The sequence below is a fragment of the Anolis sagrei genome, chromosome Y (assembly GCF_037176765.1).
Source record: "Anolis sagrei isolate rAnoSag1 chromosome Y, rAnoSag1.mat, whole genome shotgun sequence".
NCBI classification, from domain to species: Eukaryota; Metazoa; Chordata; class Lepidosauria; order Squamata; family Dactyloidae; genus Anolis; species Anolis sagrei.
In genome coordinates, this window is record NC_090035.1 from 71,175,801 (window position 1) to 71,192,760 (window position 16,960).

At 49.0% G+C, this 16,960-nt stretch overlaps 2 protein-coding genes across 6 annotated transcripts in view; one reads left to right on the forward strand and one right to left on the reverse strand.

The window, feature by feature from the left end:
• LOC137094682 (signal-induced proliferation-associated 1-like protein 3) overlaps positions 1–5,783 on the forward strand; it is a 161,487-nt gene extending 155,704 nt beyond the window's left edge. For all 3 annotated transcript variants that reach the window (XM_067461886.1, XM_067461888.1, XM_067461887.1), the window contains exon 21: positions 812–5,783. In XM_067461886.1, coding sequence (XP_067317987.1) covers positions 812–961 — 150 coding nt within the window. In that variant the 3' untranslated portion in view covers positions 962–5,783. The remainder of the gene's footprint in view (positions 1–811) is intronic.
• Positions 5,784–7,137: 1,354 nt separating this feature from the next.
• Positions 7,138–16,960, reverse strand: part of LOC137095397 (zinc finger protein neuro-d4-like) — a 58,332-nt gene continuing 48,509 nt past the window's right edge. For all 3 annotated transcript variants that reach the window (XM_067462014.1, XM_067462016.1, XM_067462015.1), the window contains one exon: positions 7,138–8,308. In XM_067462014.1, the coding sequence (XP_067318115.1) occupies positions 8,238–8,308 (71 nt within the window). In that variant the 3' untranslated portion in view covers positions 7,138–8,237. The remainder of the gene's footprint in view (positions 8,309–16,960) is intronic.

A 16,960-nucleotide genomic window follows, 5' to 3' on the forward strand; every position in this document is an offset into this window, starting at 1 on the left:
TGGGGAGATGGTGGCGGGGTATAAATAAAGTTTTATTATTATATTATTGTTATTGTATTGTCGAAGGCTTTCATGGCCGGAATCACTGGGTTGTTGTAGGTTTTTTCGGGCTTTATGGCCATGGTCTAGAGGCATTCTCTCCTGATGTTTCGCCTGCATCTATGGCAAGCATCCTCAGAGCTAGTGAGGTCTGTTGGAACTAGGAAAAAGGGTTTATATATCTGTGGAATGACCAGGGTGGGACAAAGGACTCTTCTCTGCTGGAGCTAGGTGTGAATGTTTCAACTGACCACCTTGATTAGCATACAATGGCCTGACTGTGCCTGGGGCAAACTTTTGTTGAGAGGTAATTATTATTATTGTCAAAGGCTTTCATGGCTGGAATCACTAGGTTCTTGTGGGTTTTTTCGGGCTATAGGGCCATGTTCTAGAGGCATTTCTCCTGACGTTTTGCCTGCATCTATGGCAAGCATCCTCAGAGGTAGTTAGGTCTTCCGTGTGTCTTGGAACAGTTTCTCCCCGTAGAGATGTTCAATGTATTGTCGAAGGCTTTCATGGCTGGAATCACTAGGTTCTTGTGGGGGTTTTTGGGCTATAGGGCCATGTTCTAGAGACATTTCTCCTGACGTTTCGCCTGCATCTATGGCAAGCATCCTCAGAGGTAGTGAGGTCCTCACTACCTCTGAGGATGCTTGCCATAGATGCAGGCGAAACATCAGGAGAAATGCCTCTAGAACATGTCCCTATAGCCTGAAAAAACCCACAAAAACCTAATTATAATAATAATTATTATTATTATTATTTACTGCAGGAAAAACAGGACAAGGTGGTGCTCCAGGCGGAAGTGGCCAACCTCCGGCAGAACAACCAGCGCCTACAGGAGGAGTCGCAGACGGCCAACGAGCAGCTACGCAAGTTTGCCGAGATCTTCTCCAACGCCGTGGAGAAGAAGGAGCTGTGAGCCGGCTCCTTGGATGGGGCAGGGTGGGCCGCTGCAGCTGGTTTAGGAAAGGACCGCAGTGGCCGATGAGTGTGGACTCTTCCCCGGAGCCAAACTCATCGCTTACTCTTCCAAGAGAGGCTTTCCTTCCCATACGGCGTGTGGCCTCTCCTTAGACAGCTCCTTTCCTGCTCTCTCCTACACGGAGAGTTTTATGCCACTCTCTAGTGGATATTGAGGTTGGAGGGGGAGCAAAACTGGTGTTCAGAGTCAAGCACACCTTGCCAACGATGCCTGAACAGTGTTGAGGACATCCAGGTTTCAGGCTGGCTTCTAAATGACACTCAATGTGGCAGCACCACCGGAAGCAGCGGCACGGACCCGGCCAGCCCGTCTTTGCCACGCTTATCCTTGCAAGTGACCGCCAGGGGGCGCCTTGGCGTTCCGGCAGACCGGATGGATCGATCGGAGCAAAGCAGCCGAGAGTCTAAAAGAGCACTTTCTCACGACTAAATTATTTTCTAGAGAATGCAAGGTTGGGAGTGGCTCAGGAAGTTAAAAATAATAATAATAATAATAATAAAAGTCTAAATGTATATGTTCTTTATAAAACACTATATTTGTATAAATGGTACTGTTTGTAATTTTTTTTTCTAAGAGATTTCTGTGCATGCACCTGAATTCAGCACACCGGATTTGTCCCCAGCTGCAGCAGAGATGCAAAACCCAGGCTTTGGGGAGGAGAGGCAAGGGCCCTCCTCAAGCTCTCGTGGCGCCAGCAGATAAGACGAGGCCATAAACCTTGCTGGGTTCTGCCTTGCCCTACGGGTTTGCCCCAGGAGATCCCACTTGCTTGTTCGTTGGCCTTCAAACATGCTGCTTTTGGGGAAACGGGCAACACCATTCCCTCTATTGGGAGGGTAGCTCTTTCACCTGGTCTCCAAGAGCACCCTTCCTGCCATTCATGTTTTATGAGCTCTCCCGCTGCACTTCCCTCTTGCATTCAAGCCATGCATTGTTGAAGGCTTTCATGGCCGGAATCACTGGGTCGTTGTGAGTTTTACGGGCTGTATGGCCATATTCCAGAAGCATTCTCTCCTGATGTTTCGCCTGCATCTATGGCAGGCATCCTCAGAGGTTGTGAGGTCTGTTGAAAACTAGGCAAAGTGAGGTTTATATATATTAGGAATGTCCAGGGTGAACACTAGTCTGTTTGAATGCTGCAATTGATCACTTTGGCATCAAATAGCCTTGCAGCTTCAAGGCTTGGCTGCTTCCTGCCTTGGGGAATCCTTTGTTGGGATGTGTTAGCTGGCCAATGGTTTCTTGTCTGGATTCCCCCTGTATTTGAGCGTTCCTCTTTCTTTACTTTACTGATTTTAGAGTTTTTTTAAAAAAACTGGTAATCAGATTTTGTTCATTTTCACGGTTTCCTCCTTTCTGCTGAAATTGTCCACAGTATTTGAAACTAGAAAAATTGGGTTTATATATCTGTGGAATATCCATGGTGGGAGAAAGAACTCTTTTCTGTTTGTGTTAGATGTGGATGTTTCAATTGGCCACCTTGATTAGCATGGAATGGCCCAGCAGTTTCATGATCTGGCTTCTTTCTGCCTGGGGAATCCTTTGTTGGGAGGTGATTATCTGGCCCTGATTTTTTCCTATCTGGAATTCCCCTGTTTTTGAGCGTTCCTCTTTATTTACTGTATTTTTTCCTGGACACATGTTTCAATTGGCCACCTTGATTAGCATTGAATGGCCAAGCAGTTTCATGATCTGGCTTCTTACTGCCTGGGGGAATCCTTTGTTGGGAGGTGATTACCTGGCCGTGATTTTTTCCTGTCTGGAATTCCCCTGTTTTTGAGTGTTCCTCTTTATTTGCTGTATTTTTTCCTGGACACATGTTTCAATTGGCCACCTTGATTAGCATGGAATGGCCCAGCAGTTTCAAGGTCTGGCTTCTTACTGCCTGGGGGAATCCTTTGTTGGGAGATGATTATCTGGCCCTGATTTTTTTTTCTATCTGGAATTCCCCTATTTTTGAGTGTTCCTCTCTATTTACTGTATTTTTTCCTGGGCACATGTTTCAATTGGCCACCTTAATTAGCATTGAATGGCCCAGCAGTTTCATGATCTGGCTTCTTACTGCCTGGGGGAATCCTTTGTTGGGAGGTGATTATCTGGCCCTGATTTTTTTCTATCTGGAATTCCCCTATTTTCGAGTGTTCCTCTCTATTTACTGTATTTTTTCCTGGGCACATGTTTCAATTGGCCACCTTGATTAGCATTGAATGGCCCAGCAGTTTCAAGGTCTGGCTTCTTACTGCCTGGGGGAATCCTTTGTTGGGAGATGATTATCTGGCCCTGATTTTTTCCTGTCTGGAATTCCCCTGTTTTTTAGTGTTCCTCTTTATTTACTGTATTTTTTCCTAGACCTATGTTTCAATTGGCCACCTTGATTAGCATTGAATGGCCCAGCAGTTTCAAGGTCTGGCTTCTTATTGCCTGGGGGAATCCTTTGTTGGGAGGTGATTAGGTGGCGCCAATGGTTTCTTGTCTGGAATTCACCTGTTTTGAGTGTTCCTCTTTATTTACTCACCCTGGACATTCCACAGTTATATAAACCCCATTTTCCTAGTTTCCAACAGACCTCACAACCTCTGAAGATGCCTGCCATGGATGTGGGTGAAACGTCAGGAGAGAATGCCTCTGGAACATGGCAAACTCAAACAACGCATTCAAGCCATGTTTTTCCATCTCTGCTGGGCAGGGACAGATACGCCACCCACCAGGGCATGCCAAGGGCACTCGTATGTCCACGCGCAGCCCTTCTGCAATAAGGCAGCGGCTGCTTCTTCCGGTCTGGTATGTAGTGAATTTGTGGTTTCTGTTTGTTTGGGTTTGTTTCCTGTCGTGTGTTAAAGCATGTTGTTGTTTGTAACTGGCAACACGGTCCTGCTTGGGGACGGGAGGAGTGCGCGCGGCGTATTTAGGGCGTCCTGAGCAACAAAGGCAGCTTTTGTTCCATTCCAGATGCCAAGTCCCTTCTGTTTTCCAGCTCAGGTGCCCTGAAATGCTGTAGACCGATAGAGGAGGAAGCAGCAGAGACGGGAAACGTAGGAAGGCTAGGAAACTAGGAGTTTCAGCTTAGCTCACAGCTCCCCGTTGTTCCATGTTTAATCCAGACTTGACGTTGAAAAACCAGCGTCTGAACTATGCAAAAACCCAGACTCTGGGGCCACTTCCTAGTGAGGAGGGCTGTCTTCCTTCTCGACCCTTTTTGGGTCTCCCAGCCATATGAACCGCTGCAAGGAGAGGAGAGGAGGCTACTCCAGTCTTGCCAATATGAACCGGCTTGGAGATTTGCAGACAGCCACACCATATATGTCTTAACTCAGAAGGGAGCTGCCTGCTTTCTGCCTCCATCATCAGGAAAAACCTTCCCTGTCCTTCTCTAAAGCAGTCTTTCTCGCTCAGTGCCTCTATGAATCTCTCCTCTATTTCGGGCTATATGGCCATATTTCAGAAGCATTCTCTTCTGACATTTCGCCTGCATCTATTCCAGGCATCCTCAGAGGTTGTGAGGTCTGTTGGAAACTAGGAAAATGGGGTTTATATATCTGTGGAAAGTCCAGGGAGGGAAAAAGGACAGTAAATACAGAGGAAATCCCAGATTAGTGTAGTGTTTACACCAGGGGTCCTCAAACTATGGCCCGACAGCCGGATACGGCCCTCCAAGGTCATTTACCCGGCCCTCGCTCAGGGTCAACCTAAGTATGAAACAACTTGAAAGCACACAACAACAACAATGTATTGTCAAAGGCTTTCATGGCTGGAATCACTGGGTTGTTGTAGGTTTTTTCGGGCTATATGTCCATGTTCTAGAGGCATTCTCTCCTGACGTTTCGCCTGCATCTATGGCAAGCATGCTCAGAGGTAGTAAGAAGCCACTCCTAAAAACTGTCAGGCCATGATGTGCTAATCAAGGTGGCCAATTGAAACATTCACACCTAACTCCAACAGACAAGAGTTCCTTTTCCCTCCCTGGACATTCCACAGATATATAAACCCAATTTTCCTAGTTTCCAACAGACCTCACAACCTCTGAGGATGCCTGGAATAGATGCAGGCGAAACGTCAGGAGAGAATGCTTCTGGAACATGTCCATATAGCCCGAAAGACCTACAAAAATCTCCTTTAGCTTTTCACCACTGTCCAGCTGAGTGGACATCTAAAATAGAGGCCTCTACCTTGCTTTCGCAGGGATTTTTCAGGGTGGGGAAGAAGGTCCCGTTGTAACCATCGGTCCTCGGCAAGCTGCTCTCCCGCACTCGTTCCTTCCTCTGTTTACCTTTCTGCAAAATCGCCCCATATGGAACAGGCAGCGCCCTATACCCAAAACTGTTTCTTAATTTTATACTGGAGTCTCAGCGCCGATTTGTACGGACTTGTCTCTCTTTCCCCCTTGTTTTTATTTGGACTTCCATCCCTTCCCGAGTGTCCTTTTCTGTGACGTAGGAGAACGGCTTTCCCCTTTTGCTGGCGGGCGAGAGGGAAGCTGTCTCCGGTGCGTGTTCTGTTTCTGTCTTTTTGTGGTTCGTGTGCGCAAATTGTTCCTCGTTTTTAATTTTGTAAGAATCTTCACAGATCAAATCTGTCTTATTTAATTTTTTTTCCTGGTCTTAAAAAATATTGCCGATAGGAAAGAACCTGCTTTTGTAAATTAACCCCCCTCCCCTTACCCATTTCCCAGTGTAATTCTCTGGAATCTTCAAAAATAATTTTTTTTGGCACGCCTCGAAATGGGGAAGGGACATTGAAAATAAATGTTTCATAGAAAAGACTCTGGTGTGTTTCTTTGGATCGGGCAGAAGTATTGGGGAGGGGGTCTCTGTCAAGCCAAATCCATCTCTCTTTCTCTCCCCCCCCCCCCCCTCCCCAAGCCAGACTCCATCCAGGAAGGCGGAGGGGAGATGTCTGTGGTACCCAGACATCTCTCATTCCTTTCCCCATCCTGTCGTCATGGCAACAGCTCCCTGCGAGAAGATGTTGCGTCTATCTACAGGTGGAAAGTCTGGGTGCAGGTGTCGGGAAGGGAGGGGGGGTTGCTTTTTTTCATTTCATTCCTTCAGCAGTCTTCATTTCATTTCATTCCTACAGCAGTCCCAAACATTTTAAGCAGAGGACTGGTTAAAATTGGGGAAGCGGGGGGTCGCTATAGTTGAACGAATTCCTATACACATTGCATAGGAATTTGTAGTGCAAAAATATGATAGAACAATAAAGGTAAAGGTTTCCCTTGACATTAAGTCTAGTCGTATCTGATTCTAGGGGGTGGTGCTCATCTCCATTTGCAAACCGAAGAGCTGGTATTTTTATTTATTTATTTATTTTATTTACGACATTTATATGCTGTCCTTCTCACCCCGAAGGGGACTCAGAGCAGCTTACACAATCTATATATATATATAAATGTTCTGTGCGTAATGAGTACCTTAAAAACAAAAGAACCACTGGGCGAATTGACACCAAATTTGGACACAAGACACGTAACAACCCAATGTATGTCCTTCACTCAAAAAATTGCTTTTGTCATTTGGGAGTTGTAGTTTCTGGAATTATAGTTCACCTACAATCAAAGAACCCATTCTGAACCCAAAGACAGTTCACTAGGGAAGCAAGGTCAGGAACAGATCTGAGCTCAGGGGATGAAAATGAAAGTCCAGGTGGACAGAGTAATGAACAGTTAGATAGGAGATTTACATTCCGTCAACATAGAGCTTCTCAGGAGGGTTTATGAAGGTCAGCACGCCTATTAGCTAAGAAATCCTGATCAGTTTCCCATTAGAAAAGGCATGACTTTCTCTCTATATTAGCTAATGAGCAGTTAGATAGGAGATTTATGTTCTGTCAACATAGAGCTTCACAGATTCTTTAATTTCCTCTGTGGATTATTCTTGATATTTGGACTTTGGTTTTTTATCCTATTTTTCTGAATTGCTTTTCATATACATTCTTCCATAAAAATGGAAGGAGTCTGAGGCTGTTAGGAATGGTGGAAGTCCAAAACACCTGGAGGAAGGCCCCAAATTGGCCCATGCCTGATCTAAACTATCCCAATAATACGACCCATCATCTCACCCATGCAGCAGGAAAAAGCTGGCCATGTTTGAAAGAAGGAGATGGAGGAGGAGAGGTGTAATTCAGACCACATTTAATGCACAGAACAATCCAAGCACATTAAAAGATGCAGGCAACAAAACAACACCATGTACACAAGGTAAGGGCTTGGCGGGAGTGCTTTCCAGCTAGCCTTCGGTAGCATTTCTCCCCTTGGCCCCAAAACCCAACACACTCTCCCTCTGGGGTGAGGAGGTCGCTTTCTACCGTTGACCACCTTTTCTTGTTTTTTTTCCCAAGTTTTCCTTTCCCCCCTTTTACATTTTTTTTAAAAACCAGCAACATTTAGAAAGAAAAAGCTCCTGCCTTGTCTAATAGCTGAGAGGACCCAATTCTGGCCTCCGTCGTCGTCTCTCAAGCGGCCATTATCACATCCCCAAACCCATCACCTAGCACTCCCGTCCTGGACTCAGTTAAGGTGGATGTTGGAGCTCCACACCCAAAGTCTCTCCATTTGACAGAGAGGAACCTAAAAGGAAAGGTATAGAAGCGGGCGGGAAGCCCCGCGCATCGCATCGTAGAGCAAAAACAACCAAAAATATTTCTAAAAACCCATGAGAGACAAGGTTGCGTGTGGGGTGCCAGACTCCCAGCCGGACCCCGTCTCCCCCAAAAAAGCCAGGAAGAAAAAAAATAATAGTCTTGCATGCAACATCATTCTGGTATGGTCGAAGGAGAGAGAAAAACCCGTCCCTTCCCAACCAGATGGAGGGAAGAGGCAAGGAAGCAAGAGAGAGAGCTCGGCGCTTGCTTCCCTCTCTGGCTTTTATGGCTTTTGAGTTGAGTATTTGGCTCCTTGGGGTTGACCGGGTGGGTAGGAGCCAGGCAGGCAGTGGTGGGCAAAGGCAGGAAGGCTCCACCGTTATAGTTGGGTTGAAGGGAAGGGAAGAAAGAGGGATGTCCCACCAAAAGACCAGGATCTGGCCCCTTCCTTTGCCCTCTTAAGAGTAGGGGAAAACGGGGATTCCAGCCATCCTGAAGTGGCAGGTCAAAATATCACTGTTCCAAGGCTAGAGCTCAAACAAACACACATCCGACAGCCCCGTCCCACCATGGCTAAGATCTTGCAGCCGTCTGAGCAGGATCCAGAGGAAGGTGGGGGGCAGCGGGCACCAGCCTAGGTCAAAGTGATGTAGGCAGAAGCCTTCTCCTTCAGCTGCCGTAGGCACAAGTGGCAGCTCCAGCTTCCTGCAAGGAAGGAAAACAGGAGAAACATCAGCACGTCGTAATGTTGTTGGGTTTCATCCCTGACTGCACAAGTCTCCAGCTCTCAATGGGTAGTTAGCCTACATATACTGAGGGATTCCTCCCAATTTCCTTTAGCTAGTTTGTTTTAGAAGGGGTTAAGAAGGAGCGTTGTCTTACTCATCTTTGCATGGCACTATCTCCTCCCCTTTTGAATACCTAGGAATGTGATCTCTTTAGGGAAATGTAACTTTCCTGTCGTAGTCAACTATGAATTGCACACATGGTATTCTTGCGCCTGCGCAATTCAACTTCGGAACCTTCTAGAATTAAAAAGAAGACATTTATGACATTGCCTGGCCCCGCCCCCCCTCCCCCCTCCCCTCTCCCCTCTCGAGTATATATAGCCCACGCGGGGCCAGGCCCCCTTCAGTTCTCTTTATCCGCCCAGCGATTCATCTAGAGAACCTTCTTCGTATCGACTCATAGGTAGACCTTTTGGCTTTGACCCGGACTGACTCTCGCCTCTCTCTCTAACTCTGACCCGGACTGCTATTGACCTCTCTCTTGCCTCCTCCTTGACTGATTAGTTGACAGATCGCCCTAGCGCCAAGCTAATGGCGACCACGTCCTTTAAGAAGTGCGTCCGTTGTCCCAATACACTTCCGGACACGGACGGGCACTCGCTTTGCCTTACTTGCTTGGGAGAAGCTCACCTCTCCCAACCATGTAAAATTTGCCAGGCCTTCACGCCCCAGACCCGAAAGAACAGGGTCTCAAGACTGAAGGCGGCACTTTACGAGAGGGCCCTTCTGCCGCCAGCATTGCCCGTCCAGGCCGCCAGGCCTGCCAGCCTACCTGGCTCCAAACCGCCCCAACATGGCGGGCCCGCCAAGAAGAAAGCCAAAAAGGCAAAGGATGTTCTCCAAGATGGCGGCATGGCTTCTTCAGGGCCTTCGGGCTCTGACAAAAGGGCGGGAAGCGCGACGGCTCTCCACTCGCCACCGACGCGCCTTGCGCCTGTTCAGCAGCGTGGAGAGCAAGCGCCCCCTGGCGAGGCTACGCAGTTCCCGCCTCAGCAGCCCTCGACCTCGGCCCAGCCCCTCGGCCTGGCGAGCTTGTTACCTCCCATAATGGCTGGAGAGGCGGCCCCCGCGCCTCCTGCGCCGGCTTCCCTCGAGATCGAGAAGCAGGCGCTTCTGCAGGTGCCTATGCCTGCCCTTACCCCTCCGATGTCTGGAGACGCGGGAGCGCTGTCAGGAGGAGCGGCCCCGCGCGATATCGAGGGCGCCCCGAAGGACCAGCTGCTGCTGCCGATGCCGGCCCTTCTTCCGGGAGGGGGCGTGGCTTCGCCCCCAGTGCAGATGGCGGGCCCCTCCCCTTCCATCTTTGGAGATGTAGCCCCGCAGCAAGTCTCCCCTCCCTCGGTATCGGCCGAGCAGGAGGGCGGGGGCGAAGAGAGGGGGATGCAGCGCTCCGAGCCGCAGCGTCGCGGCTCGCGCAGATCGAGGCGCGCGCGCTCCCCGTCCCGATCCTCCAGGTGTTCCAGACGCCGGCGGCGTAGATCGCGTTCCTCCTCTGATTCTTCTTCCTCCTCCTCCTCCTCCTCCTCCTCTGGCTGCTCTAGAAGGAGGCGTCGATCGAGGTGGTCCCGCGCCTCCTCCCACAGAGGACGCCGGATGCTTCCTCCAGCGCCTCCAACCTTGCCCTTCCAAGGCTTTTGGCAGCTCTCGCCCGCGGGACAATATGTTTTTGTGCCTGCATCGGGACCGCCACAGCCGCCTCTCCCGATGGCATCGACACCAGCCATGCCCCTTCCTGTGCAGAGGATTACAGTGCCGGCTGCCCCTCTCCCTCCCCAGGGGCCTTCAAATGTGTTGCCGGAGGGCGCTCTTCATGTGTCTCGTCCAGTGAATGGGTCATCAGGTAGGGGAGGAAACCCCATCCCTCCCTCCACCCTTGACACCCCCCCTCTCCCAATGCTTTGTGAAGGGGACTTACAGCTCACCAGTATCCAGCCACATGATCCAGAGGGACAAGAACCGGGATATGGACTTGAGGACGTTGACAACTCTGACTCAGGCCCCGACTCCCCTGATTTGGCTCAGGCCGCGGGGATTGCGGACGAGACTATGGACAGATCTCCTGATTTTAATAAATTCGCTTCCCTCGTTAGCAGGATGGTAAAGGCTTTGGACCTGCCGGCCCCAAAGCCTTCTGAGCATGTGGAGGACCCGATGTTCCCCTCAGATGAGCAGAACATCGCGTCCCCCACCGCATTGCCCCCTCTCCCCTATCTGCTCAAGTTGGCCAGAGTGTCTGATGTAGCCCCCCCTCTGGTGGCGGCTGTCCCCAGGAGAGTAGATGCTCTTTATAAAATCGACCTGTCATCTGCTAAGTGGGTGTCCAATCCCCCTAGGCCAAACACGGTGGTGGCCGAAGTGACCAAATCTAAGCGTCAGAAGGGCGCGTTGACCACCCCCCCTGATAGAGAGGGTAGAAAAGTAGATTCTCTGGGACGGAAGGCGCATCTCGCAGCGGGACTATTCACGCGAATGTCCCATTTTGCCACCTACATGAGTGGCTATCAAAAATTTTTATGGACGCAAATCTTGCCTCATTTGGAATCCTTGCCACCAGATAGTCAGCGTTTCCCAAAGGCCTTGCAGGAGGAAGCCATTGTATTGTCACGTTTCCAGAAAGATTTTGCCAAACACTTGGCCGAGGCGGCGGGCAATCTTTTTGCCATCGCCACCTCGATCAGGCGTCATGCTTGGCTCAGGGCAGCTAATCTCTCCGAAGAGGGGAAAGCCCTGGCAGAAGACCTCCCACTACACGTGGATGGCCTTTTCAACCCGGAAACTGACGAAAAGCAAACAAGAAGTTCGCCAAGCGGCGAGTAAATTCGGCTACTCATGGCAGCCAAGTTCCCAATCGAAGCCTAGATGGCAGCAGCAGCAGACCGCTGGCTTCCGCAGGAGTTATTCAAACTCGTTCGGGGGTCCTTACAGGAACCGCAACTCAGGTTTCTCTAGGTTCCAAACTGGCAGGAGGGCTCCCTATGGAGCCAGATCCAAATTTCAGTCTTTCCAGAACAAACCTAGATCCCAACCCGCCTCCAAGAAGCGGGTTTGACACGGGAGCAGGATCTTTAACGGCTCAGTTGGAGGGCGATTGCCTCTTGTCCTCGCAATCATCCGGTTGCCCGGCTGAGTTCACTAGGGCCTGTTGCCCGGTTTCGCCATCGTTCTATGAGAGGTTGGCCCCATTTTTCGAGGTGTGGGCACAAATTACTTCCGATAAATGGGTTCTTTCTATTGTTAAGAAGGGTTACAGGATTGAATTTGAAGATGTACCCCCTACAGGGGAACTGATATCTACACCTGCTTCCCCTCCTTTGTCAGTGGAAGTTCAAGCTTTGTTAGCCAAGGGGGCCATTTCCGTTGTTAACCCTGTTATGTTTCAATACTGTTTTTTCTCTCGATATTTTCTGGTGAATAAACGAAGTGGAGGCTTCCGGGCCATTATGGATCTCAGATCCCTAAATAAACATATTGCTCCGAAAAGATTCAGGATGGTCACTTTGTCCATGATCATGCCGTTACTATTCCAGGGTGCCTGGTTCGCTACGGTGGACTTAAAAGATGCCTATTTTCACATTTCTATAATCCCGCATCACCGCAGGTTTCTGGCATTCATGATTGGCCCCCAGGCTTACTGTTATAATGCCCTGCCATTCGGCCTTTCGACAGCACCCAGGGTTTTTACTAAATGCATGTCGGTGGTCGCGGCCCACCTCCGCACTAGGGGAGTAACGGTGTACCCCTATATTGACGACTGGTTGATCGTGGGCAGCTCGCCTGAGCAACTAAGACACCATGTTTCTATCATTTTGTCTTTGCTCCAGTCTCTGGGTCTGGTCATCAATCCGGAGAAGTCCTCCCTCACGCCTTCCAGACGGATTCAATTCATCGGGGCGCTGTTGGACTCCGTCTCCCAGAGGGCTTACCTTCCTCCAGACCGTTTCGTCAAGTTGCAGGAGCTGGTCAGACATGCTGTCGCTGCCCCCAAAGTCACAGCGAAACAAATTCAGGTGTTATTGGGCCACATGGCCTCGACCACGGCTGTCACCCCTTACGCCCGACTGAAAATGCGTCCCCTCCAGTTTTGGTTTCTCTCAGTTTTCAACCCCCTTGGGGACCACCCATCCACCAAGCTTTCCATTCCATCCAATGTCAAACTCTCACTTGCGGAGTGGATGGACGAGCGTTGGGTATGCCAGGGCCTTCCTTTCCAGCCCCCATCCCCTGTCAGATCTATGACTACAGACTCATCCCTCTCGGGTTGGGGGGCACACTCCCAGGGTCTAATCGCCCACGGGATTTGGTCCACAAACGAAGCAGGCATGCACATAAACGTGCTAGAGCTCCTCGCGGTGGACAGAGGCCTGAAGTCTTTCGAAAGGGTGGTGACAGGAAAGGTCATTCAAGTACTTACCGACAACACCACGGTAATGTACTACCTGAACAAGCAGGGGGGCACTCATTCAGGACCCTTGCTGGACCTTTGCCTGGAAATATGGAATTGGTGCATCAACAGGGGAACCCATCTCATAGTCACTCACCTTCCAGGGGTGGACAACGGTCTCGCAGATGTCCTGAGCAGGAGCCCCATGTCCCACCACGAGTGGTCCCTGAACGGGGAGGTATCAGCCGACCTGTTCAGACTCTGGGGCACGCCGATAGTGGACCTGTTTGCGACTCATCAAAACACCAAGTGCCGGCTGTTTTGCTCCCGTTGTCATCCGATACCGCAAATAGGCTGTCTGGGGGATGCATTCCTACACAATTGGGGGGGCAGACTGGTTTACGCATTTCCCCCGTTTCCTCTGCTACTCCGGGTGGTTGCAAAAATCAAAAGGGACAACGCACATTGCATCCTGGTGACGCCTTGGTGGCCTCGCCAACCTTGGTTTGCCCCCCTCCTCCAGTTGTCACGGAACAGCCTCCTTCGGTTTCGTCACAGGCCAGATCTACTGACGTCTCAGGGGGGTCAGGTACTGTATCCCGAGGTGCAGCAACTCGGGCTCACAGCTTGGCTCCTGTTGCCGAACCATTGACTGCCCTGTCTGACTTATCTGGACCGGTCCTCTCTATTATTGAGGCGGCTCATAGACCTTCTACAAAAAGATCGTATTTATATAAGTGGGCTAGATTTAAAAACTTTACTACACAAAGGGGTGTTGCACCTGAAAAAGCGCCCATTTCGTTGGTTCTTGATTTCTTAGTTTCGTTATTTGACGCGGGCCTCTCGGGGTCGTCTTTGAAGTGTTATTTAGCCGCCATTTCTTGGTTTCGGCGGAAAGCGGGTCTCCCCTCGTGTTTTGGAGACCCTGTGGTTAGAACCTTTTTGAGAGGTGTTGCTAATACTAGGCCATGTGTTGCCCCTGTTTCCCCTTCCTGGAGTTTGGAGTTGGTGTTAGCAGTTTTGATGAGACCTCCTTTTGAGCCATTGGCGACGATAGATTTGCCATATCTTTCTTGGAAAGTGGCCTTCTTAGTGGCCATAACGTCGGCTCGGAGGGCCAGTGAATTGTGCGCTCTACGGGTTGATCCCCCTTATCTTAAGTTTCACAAAGATAAGGTTGTGTTGCGCACAGACATTTCCTTTCTTCCTAAAGTTTCGACGACTTTCCACATGTCACAGGAGATTGTTCTCCCGTCCTTTTTTCAAGATCCTACAACGCCTTTGGAAAAGGGTTGGCATTGCCTGGATGTTCGTAGGGCACTGGCGTTTTATGTAGACAGAACAGCTGGAGTTCGGAAAACGCCAAGGTTGTTTATTAAATATCGCAAGGACGAAAGGGGATTGCCATTGTCTTCCCAGCGCTTTTCTTCCTGGGTGGTGTCCACTATTAAACTGTGCTATAAACTGTCTGGTAAAGATTTACCTCAGCAGGTTAGGGGTCATTCGACCCGAGCGATGTCGACATCTGTTGCCTTCATGAAGGGTGTGCCACTGGACGCCATCTGCAGGGCCGCCATCTGGACAACGCCGGTTTCCTTTGTATCGCATTACAAGGTGGATGTTGTTTCCAGGAGAGCAGCGGATTTTGGGAGATCGGTTTTGTTCTCAGCGGTGGCATAACGCCCACCGTCCACGGTTAGTAGCTTGCTAGTCTACCATGTGTGCAATTCATAGTTGACTACGACAGGAAATTATAAGTTGCTTACCTGTAACTGTAGTTTCCTGAGTAGTCACCTATGAATTTGCACAACCCGCCCTTCCTCCCCTCGAGTGTTATGCCTCCGCTTCTGCCGTTTTGGCGGAAGAGAACTGAAGGGGGCCTGGCCCCGCGTGGGCTATATATACTCGAGAGGGGAGGGGGGAGGGGGGGCGGGGCCAGGCAATGTCATAAATGTCTTCTTTTTAATTCTAGAAGGTTCCGAAGTTGAATTGCGCAGGCGCAAGAATACCATGTGTGCAAATTCATAGGTGACTACTCAGGAAACTACAGTTACAGGTAAGCAACTTATAATTCCTCTTTGAAAGGTATTTTATTGCCCTGGGCTGGCCATGTGGCCTGTCTCCATTTTCTGGCCTCCTTTCCTTTGTCTTCTCTAGAGCGAGGGAGCATCTTGCCATTGTCTAAGGCAAGACATAGAAGATATAGTTGCTTTTATTATTTTTTCTTTTCCTTAGAAGATAGCTCTGTGAAGCTAGTTAGCTCCTAGAACCTTTTCTATCTAGAATGGATGCCTTTTATCTTTAATAAACATATTATTTTTGTATTGTCGAAGGCTTTCATGGCTGGAATCACTGGGTTAATGTAGGTTTTTTCGGGCTATATGGCCATGGTCTAGAGGCATTCTCTCCTGATGTTTCGCCTGCATCTATGGCAAGCATCCTCAGAGGTAGTGAGGTCTGTTAGAACTAGGAAAATGGGTTTATATATCTGTGGAATGACCAGGGTGAGACAAAGGACTCCTGTCTGCTGGAGCTAGGTGTGAATGTTTCAACTGACCACCTTGATTAGCATATAATGGCCTGACAGTGCCTAGAGCAAACTTTTGTTGAGAGGTGATTAGATGTCCTTGTTTGTTTCCTCTCTGTTGTTGTGCTGTTGTAATTTTAGAGTTTTTTTTAATACTGGTAGCCAGATTTTGTTCATTTTCATGGTTTCCTCCTTTCTGTTGAAATTGTCCACATGCTTATGGATTTCAGTGGCTTCTCTGTGTAGTCTGACATGGTGGTTGTGAGAGTGGTCCAGCATTTCTGTGTTCTCAAATAAAATGCTGTGTCCAGGCTGGTTCATCAGGTGCTCTGCTATGGCTGATTTCTCTGGTTGAAGTAGTCTGCAGTGCCTTTCATGTTCCTTGATTCGTGTTTGGGCAATGCTGCGTTTGGTGGTCCCTATGTAGACTTGTCCACGGTAGACTCCTGCGGAAGTGAGAGGCTCCCTCTTGTCCTTTGCTGAACGTAGCATTTGTTGGATTTTCTTGGTGGGTCTGTAGATAGTTTGTATGTTGTGTTTCCTTATCAGCTTCCCTATGCGGTCAGTGGTTCCCTTGATGTATGGCAAGAACACTTTTCTCAGTGTTGCAAGGGACTTCAGTTCCCAGAATCCCTGGCCATTGGCCCAAGCAGATGAGGTTTCTGGGAACTCAATTCAGACTGGAATTTGGAAATCAATGATAATTTGGGTTGCTGTGAGTTTTCCAGGCTGTATGACCACATTCCAGAAGCATTCTCTCCTGCATCTATGGCAGGCATCCTCAGAGGTTGTGAGGTCTGTTGGAAAGTGGGAATATGGGGTGCAGCTATGAACAAGTCTACAATAGGGACCACCAAACGCAGCATTGCGCAGACACAAATTAAGACTACTTCAGTCAGAGAAGTCAGCCATAGCAGAGCACTCAATGAACCACCCTGGACAGAACATGTTATTTGAGAACATAGAAATGCTGGACCACTCAAACAATTTATTGCTTGGAGGCAACTTCAGGCGGTTTACATTTAGTAATCAATGCCCCACAAGATAAAATACAGTCAAAAACAATTACATATAATATAACCATATAAAAACAATTAACAATTAAAACCATAAAAACAACCACCATGTCGGACTACACAGAGAAGCCATTGAAAACCACAGAAAGGAGGAAACCATGAAAATCAACAAAATTTGGCTACCGGTATTTAAAAAAAACTCTAAAATCAGGACAGTAAATAAAGAACAACACTCAAAAACGGGAGTTCCAGACAAGAAACAACCAGGGCCAGCTAATCACCTCCCAACAAAGGATTCCCCCTGGCAGTAAGAAGCCAGACCTTGAAACTGCTTGGCTATTAAATGCTAATCAAGGTGGCCAATTGAAACATTCACACCTACCTCAAACAGACAAGAGTTCTGGGTTGTTGTAAGCTTTTCAGGCCATATGGCCATGTTCTAAAACAGTGGTTCTCAACCTGGGGTCCCCAGATGGTTTTGGACTTCAACTCCCAGAAATCCTAACAGCTGGTAAACTGACTGGGATTCCTGGGAGTTGTAGGCCAAAACATCTGGTGACCCACAGGTTGAGAACCACTGTTCTAGAAGCATTCCTGACATTTCATCTGTATCTATGGCAAGCATCCTCAGAGATTGTGAGGTCC